The 12,711-nt window shown below is 42.0% G+C and overlaps 1 protein-coding gene across 1 annotated transcript; it reads right to left on the bottom strand.

Annotated features, from left to right (window-relative positions):
• Positions 1-1,477: 1,477 nt before the first annotated feature.
• Positions 1,478-6,315, bottom strand: LOC101415480 (transmembrane protein 45B-like). The gene is made up of 5 exons (XM_058292903.1): positions 6,101-6,315; positions 4,665-4,871; positions 3,728-3,912; positions 3,054-3,199; positions 1,478-1,971 (listed from the first exon to the last, which is right to left on the bottom strand). The coding sequence occupies exons 1-5, from the start codon at positions 6,279-6,281 to the stop codon at positions 1,860-1,862; spliced, it is 831 nt and encodes a 276-aa protein (XP_058148886.1). The 5' UTR covers positions 6,282-6,315; the 3' UTR covers positions 1,478-1,859.
• Positions 6,316-12,711: the final 6,396 nt, after the last annotated feature.

Raw genomic sequence — 12,711 nt, 5'->3', positions numbered from 1 at the left:
GTGAGGTGTTGGGATCTTGATGGTGGTATAGATTTTTACCCACCAGTTGTGTCCTCAAGCCTGTTCATACTTCAGCTCTGGGCGAGGAGACACAGAGCAGGGGATGCCAGCACAGTTGTTACAAAAGCAGCACAAACTTTGTTACAGTTGAGAGATTATACATTTTGCTTTGCTCCAGAGTAGGAGTCAGCAAACTGGCCAGGAGGCTGGCCACCTGTTTTTATAAATAAAGTTTTATTGGAACACAGGCCCATTTGTTTACGAATATCTATGACTCCTTTTGAGTTGGCAGTATTGAGTAGTTGCCATAGAGACAGTATGGCCCTAATGCCTAAAATATTTATATTTGCACCCTGTGAAATTTGCTGATCCTGCATAGAGCTGGCAGGAAGAGCATGAGGATGCACAGGGGCAGGGACCTGCCATCCAGGAGGGCCTTCTGGGCCACTCCTTCCTGCCGATATTATCTCTTAATTCTCATTGTCCTCTAAGCTACAGGCCCAGCTAAAAACTATTTTAAAATGCAAGAAGTAATTAAAGCTCTGGTTGTTAATAGTATATGCCGCCTTTTTTATTGGGGTAGGGGTGGGCGGTAAAGCTTTTCTGCACTGATAGGGCTTCCATCCATTCGTTCATTGATTTATTTATTTAAAAAGGAAGTTTTGGTGATTGAACCCAGGACCTTGTATGTGGGAGGCAAGTCCTCAACCATTGAGCTACATCTGCTCCCCCTATCTCTTGAAAGCAGACAGATTATTTTTGTGTTGTTTTGTTTTGTTTTTGCCAGATTATTTAAAATGTATCTTTAATTTGTGGAAAATTCATGGTTACCATTTATGGGCTCTCTTGGTGAGAAAGTAGAGTTGCAGGGCATAGAATCGAAATGGTCAAGTATTTAGATGGGGTGGTCTGGTTGAAGTTGGGGGACTGGGCAAGTTGCAGAGAGGCAAAAATTAATTCAAGGAGTCCATTGGTTTCAAAATGGTTTCCCAGACATCTCACATGATTCTTAAAACAATTCTCTAGGGTAGATGCTACTAACCCATTTTCAGTGTGAGAAAATGTGAATCTGAGTTAAAGTCAAAGGAGCACCAAAATGTAAATCCAGGCTCCTGATTGTCTCATGTTCTTGTCCTGTGGCTCCTAAGGGTAGGATGGCTGTGATGTGTCAGGCCAAGGACCGGGGCCAGTCCAGAGCAGGGAGGTGGTCAGTCTGGATCATGAAGGGCAGGTGAATTGGCTGAGAGACGCCTGAGCTTTTGATGGGATGGGCACAGAAATAAGATGGGTAATTGAATGGTGAGAGGCGGGGACTGCAGTGAAGAATGTAAACCAGCTCTTGATCTGGGTAAAGGAGAGTATGTTTGTGCATTATAATGCCTTGTTATTTGCATACCATTGTTATTTCTTAGAATCAGATTTCACGTAGAAAGTCTATGTGAGTTTCTAAATGAGAAAATGATAAAAATTGGAGAGATCCTGTGTCAGGTATTTTACTGCTGGTTGAAAACAAACTCCTGAATTTATTTAACAAATGATTTCATTAAAATAGCCCTGGCATTCAGCCTCAGCCCTTGCTTTGCTCTGCTCTTAAGGTGCAGAGCACCTTTGCTGCTGCTCCCTTTTATTTAGAAGGTGGAGGTTCTAACAAGAAATTAGGCCTTTGACATTCTGCAGAGCATTTAATTTAAATGCTGCTCCTCCATTTAATTGAAAAAGGTGGAAGTTCTAACAAAAAATTAGGCCTTTGACATTTTGCTGAGCAAAGCAAGTGTGAAAACACTGGGCTAAGCTACATGGTGGCCACCCACGTCTCACTGCTCAGGTCACGGGGGCCTCGCCTGCACCGGGGCCCAGCCTCACTCCTCATCTGAGCCGTTCAAGAGGGCCATCTGGTAAGTGTGGTCTCGCTTAAGATTCTGAATCCCATTGATTTCTCCATCCTTGGTCCTCTTTAACCGAGTCAAAAGGCTGTAGCAGAGAAAGAGTAAGAAAGAATTAAACTAGCCAGAAAAATTCCCTTATTTTCCCAAAGCTTTAAAGACAGCTGCTGGTTCTTAAAAGCATTTTCTTCATATCTAGCAAGAAATGTGATCACTTTTCTGACAATATTTTACCTTTTCTGCACAGCACATCAAGAGATTCGTAATTAAAATTCGGATCATCGAGACCAAACTTGGGTCTCCTGCCTTCTGGTCCATTGGTTGGTAGATGGCATGATCAGGTGGGTGAACTAAAAGCAACTCTGACCTCAAGTTCTCTTCTGTTTGTAAGGCACTCCTTCTACTTGAAATGTATCTGCTTTGGGACTAGGAAAGTAAGGAACTAGATAAAAGGTGAGTCAGCTATAACAGCAGTGGAATAAGACCATCTGCTGAGTCACCTTAGCACCAGCACCCTCGACACTGGGGCTCTGCCGTTTATAAGTTCTGTGGCCTTGGTCAAGTTATTAAAACCTCTGAAGCTGTGGTTTCCTCATAAGTGAGACATGAGAACAGTGCATCTGTCACAAAGCAAGGAGGCTCGAGTGAGGTGACCGATGTGCATAGCACTCATGCAGGGCCTGTGCCACAGCTCGAGCATGGGAATCAGTAGCTCTTGTAACCTGCGAGCACTTTCTAGTCATGGGTGTCACCTCCTGGCTGGGAAGTAGGCAGGGTAGAACTAGAGAGAAGCTGATGGGCCCTGGACAGAACAACAACAGGAAGGGACACCGTCCTTACTGACCCCTAGCTTTCCCTAGCACACCAGAGGCTTAAACCTGCCAGGACTGCATCTGAAACCTGGTCTGTGTGGCTGCTGTGGCCCGTGTCAGCCTTTTGACTTCTCACAGCATCATCACTTACATTCGGAAGAGCAGGGCCGAGAAATGGCCCTGCAGGGTTGGAGTGCTATACACAGACCTTAGCACACCACAGGCGTTGGTGAAGTGGTCCAAGTTAGGATCAGCGGGCCACTGGCAATCCAGGTAACAAACAGGAGGGGGTAAATTTGAAGAGGAGGTTGGTTAGGGGGGAAGAGCCCTCACACAAACAGACTTCTCTCAGACCTACCAGTAGGCCAGAGAATAGTTGGTCACCACAATGCAGAGGGCAGCCAGGTAGTGCCAGCAGAAGCACATGGTGATGAACATGATGTTGGCGTGATCTTTCTGGTCCCATTCAGGTGTTCCAAAAGGTGGGAACAGCACGAACCCAATCTGGCAGATGAGAGGGAGAAGCTGGTCTCAGTCATTAGCTGGCCCTGAGAAGCAAGCTAGCCTTTCAGGGCTGCCAGCACTGCTCAGCGTCCCCAGCAGATCACCTCCCACCCTTCACCACCACACAAAGCAAAGGCCTTTTCATGCAAGGACACTCCTCTACGTTACTTCTGGTTTAGCCTGGGCTTAAAATTAGGAATCATCAGGACCTGCATTTCAAGTGAAAGTTTAGCAAGTGCAGACTGCAAAGGGTGTCACTACTTTCACTGGAGAGGACAGATTGGGAAGTATGTTTGATCTGCCAGCTCTGTGTGCTCCATAGGTTCTCACTGCTTGTTAATGTCATGCATGTGCAGGATCTTAACAGGTAAACTTGCATAGGGGGAGCACGGGGAGAACAGTGCCCATTCATGTGGTCCCCGGGGCTGTTCTATTTAGGCTGTGTGGCCCCTGAGAGTTTGTCTTGCACATGCTCATTATGGTGCCTTTAATTCACTCAGTGTGAGGAGCATTGGACTGAATAATCACCTGCCAGAACCAGGTGCCTTGAAGAATGACCACACTGGTTCGGAAGAGTTCCAGCACGATGTTGTCTCGGAGGATCACCTCCAGAAAGACACAGAAGGTCCCTCCAAACACAGGAAACAGCAGAAGTGAGTGGATGTGCTGATCCAGTAGTGGCCGGTTTTGAACGTGGTAGTAGAAAAGCAAACCTGCCACAAACCGAATCACAGGCGTCATGAACGGACTCCCTACGGCTTCAAAGGAGTCACTCTGCACTTTCCATACCTAGAATTCCTCCTACTCTTGTCTCAATGCTAGACTTACTTTTTAGAATTTAGGAATCCAGTTTACAAACCATTACAGTGTGACAAACATGCAAATCATTAGCTTTTTCCTGCGTGTGTGTTAAGAGGGTGTACATGGCAAAGTGTTTATCATTGTCTTGTGTTGTATTATTTTTTTAGGAGGTACCTGGGATTGAACCCAGGAACTTGTATATCAGAAGGAGGAGCTCAACCACTTAAACTAGGATGTATCTTTTTTACATCTCCTTGGAGAATTCATGGGAAGGTTCAGTAGAGGGCAGGTAGGTGGAATGTGTTGCTGATTTCTAACAAATTATGTGCATATACACATACTTGAAATTCCATTTTGCCCTTCGTGGACCTTATCAGTTCTTCCTCAGGTACAGAAGTGAGGCTGTTGAATTGCAAAATGCTTTTTCATCAGCCCAGGTAATGTGAGCTGAGTGCTGCCATGGGCCGCTTTGTGGAAGACATGACCTGTACCATCCAGGGTATAGGCCCAAGCCCTGCTCGGGCGTTGCAAGTCCAGACATTGGGGTTTGAGGAGGAAGTCTATTATATTTGTGATATTTCTGGTCTTTTGTACTCTAATCCCTCAGTAACAAAATTTAGATGAACTCTCTGCCCCTTCTTTTCCCTCCATCCCACACAATCACCTTCAGTGAATCCTGCCACAGCCATAAAGAATCTGTCCACCCCCAAGGGAACAGGGATGACGAGAAAGGTGAGCAGATCAATCACTCCTGAGGCAGCAAAAAAGAGGTACATGGTGCAGTGCTGCCAGCTCATCAGCTTCACCCACTGGTCCTCATGGTAGAGGTGGAGGTGGGGCCCGTCTGGAACAAACTGCTCGCCCAAGATCCCTGCAGGGAGAAGAGTGGAAGTGAGGATGCAGGAGTAGCATCAGGACTGATGGGAGACGGTAAAAGATAACCTAAAGTTGTGGACAAAGGCAGGTTATGCACTGGAGAGGGTCTTGGTTCAGCTATTCTAGTATAAAGTAACATCACGGCTGAATAATCTATGTTGACACTCTGCCTTGTTTTTAGGGGATGGGCAGAGGGAGGAAGGCAGCTACACAGGTCCCCAGGAAATTTATCCAATAGCCGAGATGAAAGCAAGACATTACTTAAGTGAGAATGTGGCTGATAAGTACCCTTTCCCCTACCAAGTTGGCAGTGAAAGAAATCCCAGAAAGGAATGATTAGGTTGAAAATAACAATCCTAGTGGACACAACGCTGGTGGTGAAGACATCTGCATATCCATTTAGGGGGAGAAAAAGTTCCCTAAACTCCACCACCACCACCACCACCCCCAGCTGCCTGAATGACTGCCCAGCAGAGCTGTGCGAACTGCTGACCTCAAGCCAAGCTGCTGCCTCTGCCCCACTTCCTGAGAAAGCTGGGCCAAGGATGACAAGTGGCAGACAAGATCCCTTAATACCCAGAAACACTTCTTAGTATCGCCACTCGTCTTTCCTTGAAAGTCTCCAGGGAAGTGTAATGGATGGCAAGTACTGATGGAAGCAAATGCATTTGGTTGGAAAGGCTGAGTAAAGGAAACTCCCTCTCAAGCAGCTCTCTGGGGGCTTCTCAATCTCTTCCACTGCCTATCTGGCTGGCCTTCTAGCATAAAGTGGCCTTCTCTACAATTGCTTAAAATTTGGGGATGGAGGATATGCCAATGAGTTGGGTGTTAATACTCTAAACATCAAACTAGTGGGTTCCCCAAAGTCTAGACAATTGGAGAAAAAAGATTTTTCTAAAAATCTTAACTCCATTTGGTACTTTCTCATCACTCATGTCCATGAGCCTAATCTATTTTAATTTGTTCCCTTTTCTAATTTTATTTGGCTCTATCTTTTTCATACAGTATGTGTTCTGTTCCTACAATGTATAACTATGCCCTTTTAGTACACTGTGATGTAATATTAATATTGCAAAGCTCCGTGCACAGTAGATGTTAAAATACCTTGGTGGCCAACTGGAAATCCTTGTTCTATTACCTCTGCCAGGAGAGACACTGGGCCCAGGAAATGGACTAAAGGTTCTGGGTATGATGGAGAGATCCCCTGGACCAATTTACACTTACCAATGACTGGAAACAAAGTCCTTATGGCCGCTTCAATGATCTCGAGACGCTGATATTGATAATTGCGTTGACCTTTATTCCCCGTTTGGTGAAAGTACTTAAGTGGGTACTTGATTGACCACCACAGTCCAATGATCAAGAAGAAGCTCCCTGGGAGAGCATGGCCCTTGAAGTCGGCCATCAGGACACCTAAAAAATGAGACAGCTGTTCTGTGGCTGAATGAATAAAACATAAACATTATGGCAGGAAACAATATGAGGATTCCAAATCATAACCCAAATTAAGAGGATCAACTCATTCTTATAAGCCTTTATGTTCTGTTATTGAAGCGATATCTGTGCATGAGTTACATGACTAAGAAAATACCACTGGACCTAAAGGCTTTAAAAATGTTGGCAAAATAAAGAGACTGGAATATTGAAGATAAGCGAATATTTGTTTTCAGAGTACAGCTTTCCCAACAGGTACAGGTGGGCACTGGAAAAGAAATATCCAACTACAGAATTTTTTTATATATCAAAAGCAGTATTAAAAGTCAAATGAGCAAAGGAGACTTGGCCCAGAGGTTAGGGCGTCTGCCTACCACATGGGAGGTCCACGGTTCAAACCCTGGGCCTCCATGACCCTTGTGGAACTGGCCCGTGCATGGTGCTGATGCACACAAGCAGTGCCGTGCCATGCAGGGGTGTCCCCCACATAGCGGTGCCCCACACACAAGATGTGCACCCCGTAAGGAAAGCCGTCCAGCGTGAAAGAAAGTGCAGCCTGCCCAAGAATGGCACCACCCACATGGAGAGCTGACACAACAAGATGATGCAACAAAAAGAAACACAGATTTCTGTGCTGATGACAACAACAGAAGCAGACAAAGAAGAAACATGCAGCAAATGGACACAGAGGACAGACAACTGGGATGGGTGTTGGGAGGGGAGAGAAATTAATGAATCTTAAAAAAAATAATAAATGACAGGGAAGCAGATGTGACTCAAGCAACTGAGCTCCTGCCTACCACATGGGATGTCCCTGGTTGGTTCCTGGTGTTTCCTAAAGTAGCCTGAGCTGATGTAATGGTTGATGAAATAAGGCACAATGAGGAAAATATGAGACACAACAAAGCAGGGAGTGAAGGTAGCTCAAGTGATTAGGTGCCTCCCTCCTACATTGGAGGTCCCAGGTTCAGTTCCATGTGCCTCCTAAAGAAACAAGATGAAGAGACACAGCAAGTGCAAACAACAAGTGGGTGGAGAGAAATTAAATCTTAAAAAAAAAAAAAGAAAAATTGGCTAAAATGTTTGTATCATCTATAAAGCACTCAGAATTTAATAAGGAAAAGACTGAAAAGTGGACAAAAGGCATGAAGAGGCAGTTGGCAAAATAATGCAAATTGATAATAAATTCACTGAAGATGTGGAAATGAAAACAATACCATTTTCAACCTAATTTGAGGTTAATTAGAAAAATAAAATTTTGGTGTGGCACTCTAGTACTAATGAATATAGTCAATATGATCCAAATTTGGTAAAAATATAAAATATAGAGAATATCTAGAGGACTGGATGAAACAGCCTGAAAAAAGACTTCCTAAGGTTTAGGACACCAGGTGAAGGCTGGACAATGCCCAGAAGAGAGAGGAAAAAAGGAGGGGAATGGCAACAGCAAAACAGAAACAAGCAGCTACTACTGCCTGCATCTTCCTCCACACTATAGAATTCCCTGGTCTCTGGGCTGGCAACAGACAAAGGGGGCTATCCAGTACCCCAGGAAAAGGGGGAAGAGAGGGATAGAGCCTACAGATGACTCAGCTTTTGACCCACAAATTTGGTCTGCTGTGTCCCACACGCCCTTCCAAGCTGGTTGGGGCCACATCATTGTTTGCCTTGGAAGCTGGCATGAGACTAACGAGATCCAACACTTCCAATTTCCCTCGCTACTAACCAGGGCTGATAACTGAGGATGCAGAGGGGAGTGGAATTATTTCCTACCAGAGAAGGCAGGAGAACAGTCTCTAAGAAAGTTTGAATTACAAGGCTCTTAGGCTCCAGGCAGGAACATCTGTCACATTGACCCAGTCTGTGTTGCAGCAAATACACAATGACCAGCATTAAACTGAAAAGGGCTGTGAAAGACACCATCTGCTAGCAGACCAAGGAAGTACATGTGAAAATATTAAAAGGGAAGCTTTTCCCAGCCTTTATATCCTCCCTCCCCAAGGCCCTAGGAAGCAGGTCTGCAACCCATTTCTGTGACCAGAGCCCAGTTTTGAGCAACTAACAGGGCCAATCAACGATCCCAGGTTGAACCAAGAATTAAAGAGCAGCAGTTACACAGTCTCCTATCACTAAGTCCCTATGAAAGAGAAAAATTGAGCATCTGAGTAAACTACCATCTTAATCAGATGCCTTAGACATCAGCAAAAAAATTCTGAGCCATACTGAGAAAATGGAAGACATGGCCCAAGAAAATGAATGTATCAAAACCCCAGAAGAGATGCAGGATTTAAGACAACTAATTAATGAGATGCACGCAAATTTCCAAAATCAAATTAATGAGTTGGAAGACAGTATGGCTAAAGAGATAGATGACATGAAAAAGACATTAAGTGAGCACAAAGAAGAACTTGAAATCCTGAATAAAATAGTAACAGCTCATGGGAATGAAAGACACAATAGGTGAGAGAAGCTTACAACAGCAGACCAGAAATGATTGATGAAAGAATAAGTGATACTGAAGAGAGAATAGCTGAAATTGAAGACAGAAAAGAACAGAGAAAACGGGAAAAATTGAGCAGGGACCTGGAATTGAAAACACAAAATGCAACAATATACGTGTTATGGGAGTTACAGAAGGAGAAGAGAAGGGAAAAGGGGCAGCAATGGTATTTGAGGAAATAATAGCTGAAAATTCCCCAACTCATGAAAAAAATGAACTTTCATATCCAAAAAGTATATCATACCTCCATCAGAATAAATCCAAATAGACCTACAGCAAGACACATACTACTCAGAATGTCAAATGATAAAGAGAAAATTCTGATAGCAGCAAGGGTAAGCAAACCATCACATACAAGGGACTCTCAGTAAGACTTAGCACAGATATCAGAAACCATGGAGGTGAGAAGACAGTGTATGATACAGTTAGGCACTGAAAGAGAAAAATTGCCAACTGACAATTCTGTATCCAGAAAAATAATACTTCCAATATGCAGGTGAGTATAAAATATTCACATAGAAACAGAAACTAAATTTGTTAAAAAAGAATATCTTTGCAGAGAATATTAAAGCAAGACTTAGAGGCTGAAAGAAAAAAAAAACAGGAGAGAGAGGCTTAGAGGAGAGTACACAAGACAGAATTGCAGAAAAAATGAAAGAGCAAAAAGAAAAAAATATATATGACACATGATAACCAAAGAATAAAATGGTGGAAGTAAATAATGCATTTAGAGTAATATCAATATATGTGAATGGATTAAATTCCCCAATTAAAAGATGTAGGCTGACGGAATGGATAAAAAAACATGAGCCACCCATATGCTGCTTAAAAGAGACTCACCTTAGATCCAGGAATAAAAACTACCTGAAAGTGGAAGATTGGAAAAAGATGGTCTACACAAATAGTAACCAAAAAAGAGCAGGGGTAGCTATACTAAGAAGAATTTACAAGTGAAATTACAAGTAAGTATATTGAGATAGATGAAAATGAGAACACAATTTATAAAGACATGAGATACAGTGAAGGCAGACTTGGGAGGGAAATTTATAGCCCTAGATAGCTATATTAAAAAAGAAGGAAGAACTAAACTCAAAGATTAAACCAAGCAACTAGAGAAACTAGAAAAAAACAGCAAACCAATTCCAAAGCAAGCACAAGGAAAGAAAGAAAGATTAGAGCAGAAATAAATGAAATTGAGAACAACAACAATAAAAAATAGAGAAAATCAACAAAACTAAAAGCCAATTCTTTGAAAAGATCAATAAAATTGACAAACCCTTAGCAAGACTAACAAAAAAAGGAAGAAGATGCAAATACAATCAGAAATGAAAAGGGGGAAGTTATGACTGACCCCACAGTAATAAAAAGAATCATAAGAGGATGCTATGAAAAACTGTATGTCAACAAACTAGACAACCTAGATGAAATGGACAAATTCCTAGAAATGTACAAACAACCTACACTGACACTACAAGAAATACAAGAACTTAATAAACCAATCACATTTAAAAAGATTGAATCCATCTTCAAAAATCTCCAAACAGAGAAAAGTCCAAGACCAGATGGCTTCACAGGTGAATTCTATCAAACATTTCAAAAAGAACACCAATCCTGTTTTTTTGTTCCAAAAAACTGAAGAGGAGGGAAAATTACTCAATACATTTTATGAAGCCAATGTCACCCTAATGCCAACACCAGATAAAGACACTAAAAGAAAAGCAAATAATTTCAAGTGATGCAGGAAAAGCACGACAAAATCCAGCATCCTTTCTTGATAAAAGCACTTTAAAAGATATGAATAGAAGGAAAATTCCTCAATATGATGAAAGGGATATATGAAAAACCCACAGCCAACATCATCCTCAATGGGGAAAGGTTGAAATCTTTCCTCTCAGATTGGGAATAAGACAAGGAGCCCACTGTCAATATTCTTATTCAGTTTTGTACTAGAAGTTCTAGATTAGAGCAATTAGACAAGAAAAGGACATTAAAGGCATCCAAAGAGGAAAATGGGAAGTAAAACACTCACTATTTGCAGACCACATGATCTGATACTTAGAAAATTCTGAAATGTCTACAACAAAGTTACTTGAGCTAATAAATGAGTTCAGCAAACTGGCAGGATACAAGATCAAAACACAAAAGTCAGTAATGTTTCTGTTCACTAGTACTGAACAATCTGAGGAGGAAATTGGGGGAAAATTCCATGATTCCATGTATGATAGCAATAAAAAGACTCAAATACATAGGAATCAATTTAACCAAATAAGTACAGAACATGTATATGGAAAACTACCAAAGAATGCTAGCAGAAATCAATGAAGACCTAAAGAAATGGAAAGACAGTCCATGTTCATGGATTGGAAGACTAAATATTATGAAGATGTCAATTCTACCCAAAGTGATTTAGAGATTCAATGCAATACCAATCAAAATTCCAACAGCCTACTTTAAAGAAATAGAAAAGGCAACCACCAAATTCATTGGAAGGGAAAGTGCACTCGACTAGCCAAGAGCATTCTAAAAAAGAAGAGCAATATGGGACGACTTTCACTGCCTGACCTTGAAACATTACAAACTTACAGTGGTCAAATCAGCATGGTCCTGGCATAAAGATAGACATATCGATCAGAGGAATAGAATTGGGAGTCTACAAATCAACCCTCACCTCTATAGCCAATTGGTTTTTGACAAAGCTACCAAGTCCATGTTAATGGGACAAATCTCTCTTCAAGAACTGGTTCTGGGAGAACTGAATATCTGTTACCAAAAGATGAAAGAGGACCCCCATTTCACTCCCTATAAACAAATCAACTAAAAGTGGATCAAAGACCTAAATAGAAAAGCCAGGACCATAAAGCTACTAGGGATACATCTTAAAGACCTTGTAGTAGGTGGTTGTTTCTTGGACCTTACACCCAATTTTGCACCTTCTAGGACTTTGTCAAAAGGGTGAAAAGGCAGCTGACTCAATGGGAGAAAATATTTGTAAATCACATATCTGACAAGGGTTTAAAATCCATGATATTAAACCATGGTACAGAGATGTTACAACTCAACAATAAAAAGACAACCCATTTAAAAAATGGGCAAAACATTCTAATAGACATTGTCCAAAGAAGAACTACAAATTGCAAACAAAACAAAACAAAACAAAACACAGGAAAAATGTTCAACATCTCTAATGATCAGGGAAATGAAAATCAAAACTACAATGAGATCCTGGGTCAACTCCTTGGCAATGACCTTCAGAGCATCCCTAAGATCCGTGGAGGCCTCTGGACCAACCACCTCTGACCTTTACCCCTCTGGATGGGGATGAATCACTAGGAAAGTAGGAAAAATGGGAGGAGACAAAATGGCTGTCTCTAGAGCCACAGCAGAACTTGGAAATGATACTGTTCTCTAGGCACCTCCATCTCTTCCCGCCTTGGGAAAGTGAAAGAAATAAAGTATGAATAGTGTCATGTGAAAGATTGATCCAACTCAACAACTACAACAAAAAACTAAAAGCTACAACGAGATATCATGTCACACCTAACAGAATTGACACTATTAAAAAGACACTATTAAAAAGTGTTGGAGAGGACATGGAGAGATACTAACACTTATTCACTGTTGGTGGGGATGTAAAATGGTACAGCCACTATGGAGGATCGTTTGTCAGTTCCTAGAGAAGTTGAATATAGATTTGCCACGTGACTCTGCAATACCACTATTGTGTATATACCCAGAAGATCTGAGAACAGTGACAGGAATAGACACCTGCTCACCTATCTTCATAGCTGTGCTATTCAGGATTGCCAAAAGTTGGAAATAACCAAGGTATCCATCAGCCAATGAATGGATAAACAAACTGTGGTGTATTCACACAATGGAGTATTATGGAGCTGTAAGAGGA

Source organism: Dasypus novemcinctus, unplaced genomic scaffold, assembly GCF_030445035.2.
Source record: "Dasypus novemcinctus isolate mDasNov1 unplaced genomic scaffold, mDasNov1.1.hap2 scaffold_449, whole genome shotgun sequence".
NCBI classification, from domain to species: Eukaryota; Metazoa; Chordata; class Mammalia; order Cingulata; family Dasypodidae; genus Dasypus; species Dasypus novemcinctus.
The sequence above is the reverse complement of the archived record's forward strand: the minus strand, read 5'-3'. Positions and strand labels throughout refer to the sequence as shown.

What these genes read in the sequence shown, in the direction of transcription:
- LOC101415480 (XM_058292903.1), bottom strand. Translation starts at nt 6,281, where the DNA reads ATGGCCGACTTCAAGGGCCATGCTCTCCCAGGGAGCTTCTTCTTGATC. An exon ending in TGTGGCAGGATTCACTGAAG is followed by an intron (nt 3,913 to 4,664) that starts GTGATTGTGTGG and finishes GGTTTGTGGCAG; the next exon opens with GTTTGCTTTTCTACTACCAC. An exon ending in AAGGCACCTGGTTCTGGCAG is followed by an intron (nt 3,200 to 3,727) that starts GTGATTATTCAG and finishes CTCATCTGCCAG; the next exon opens with ATTGGGTTCGTGCTGTTCCC.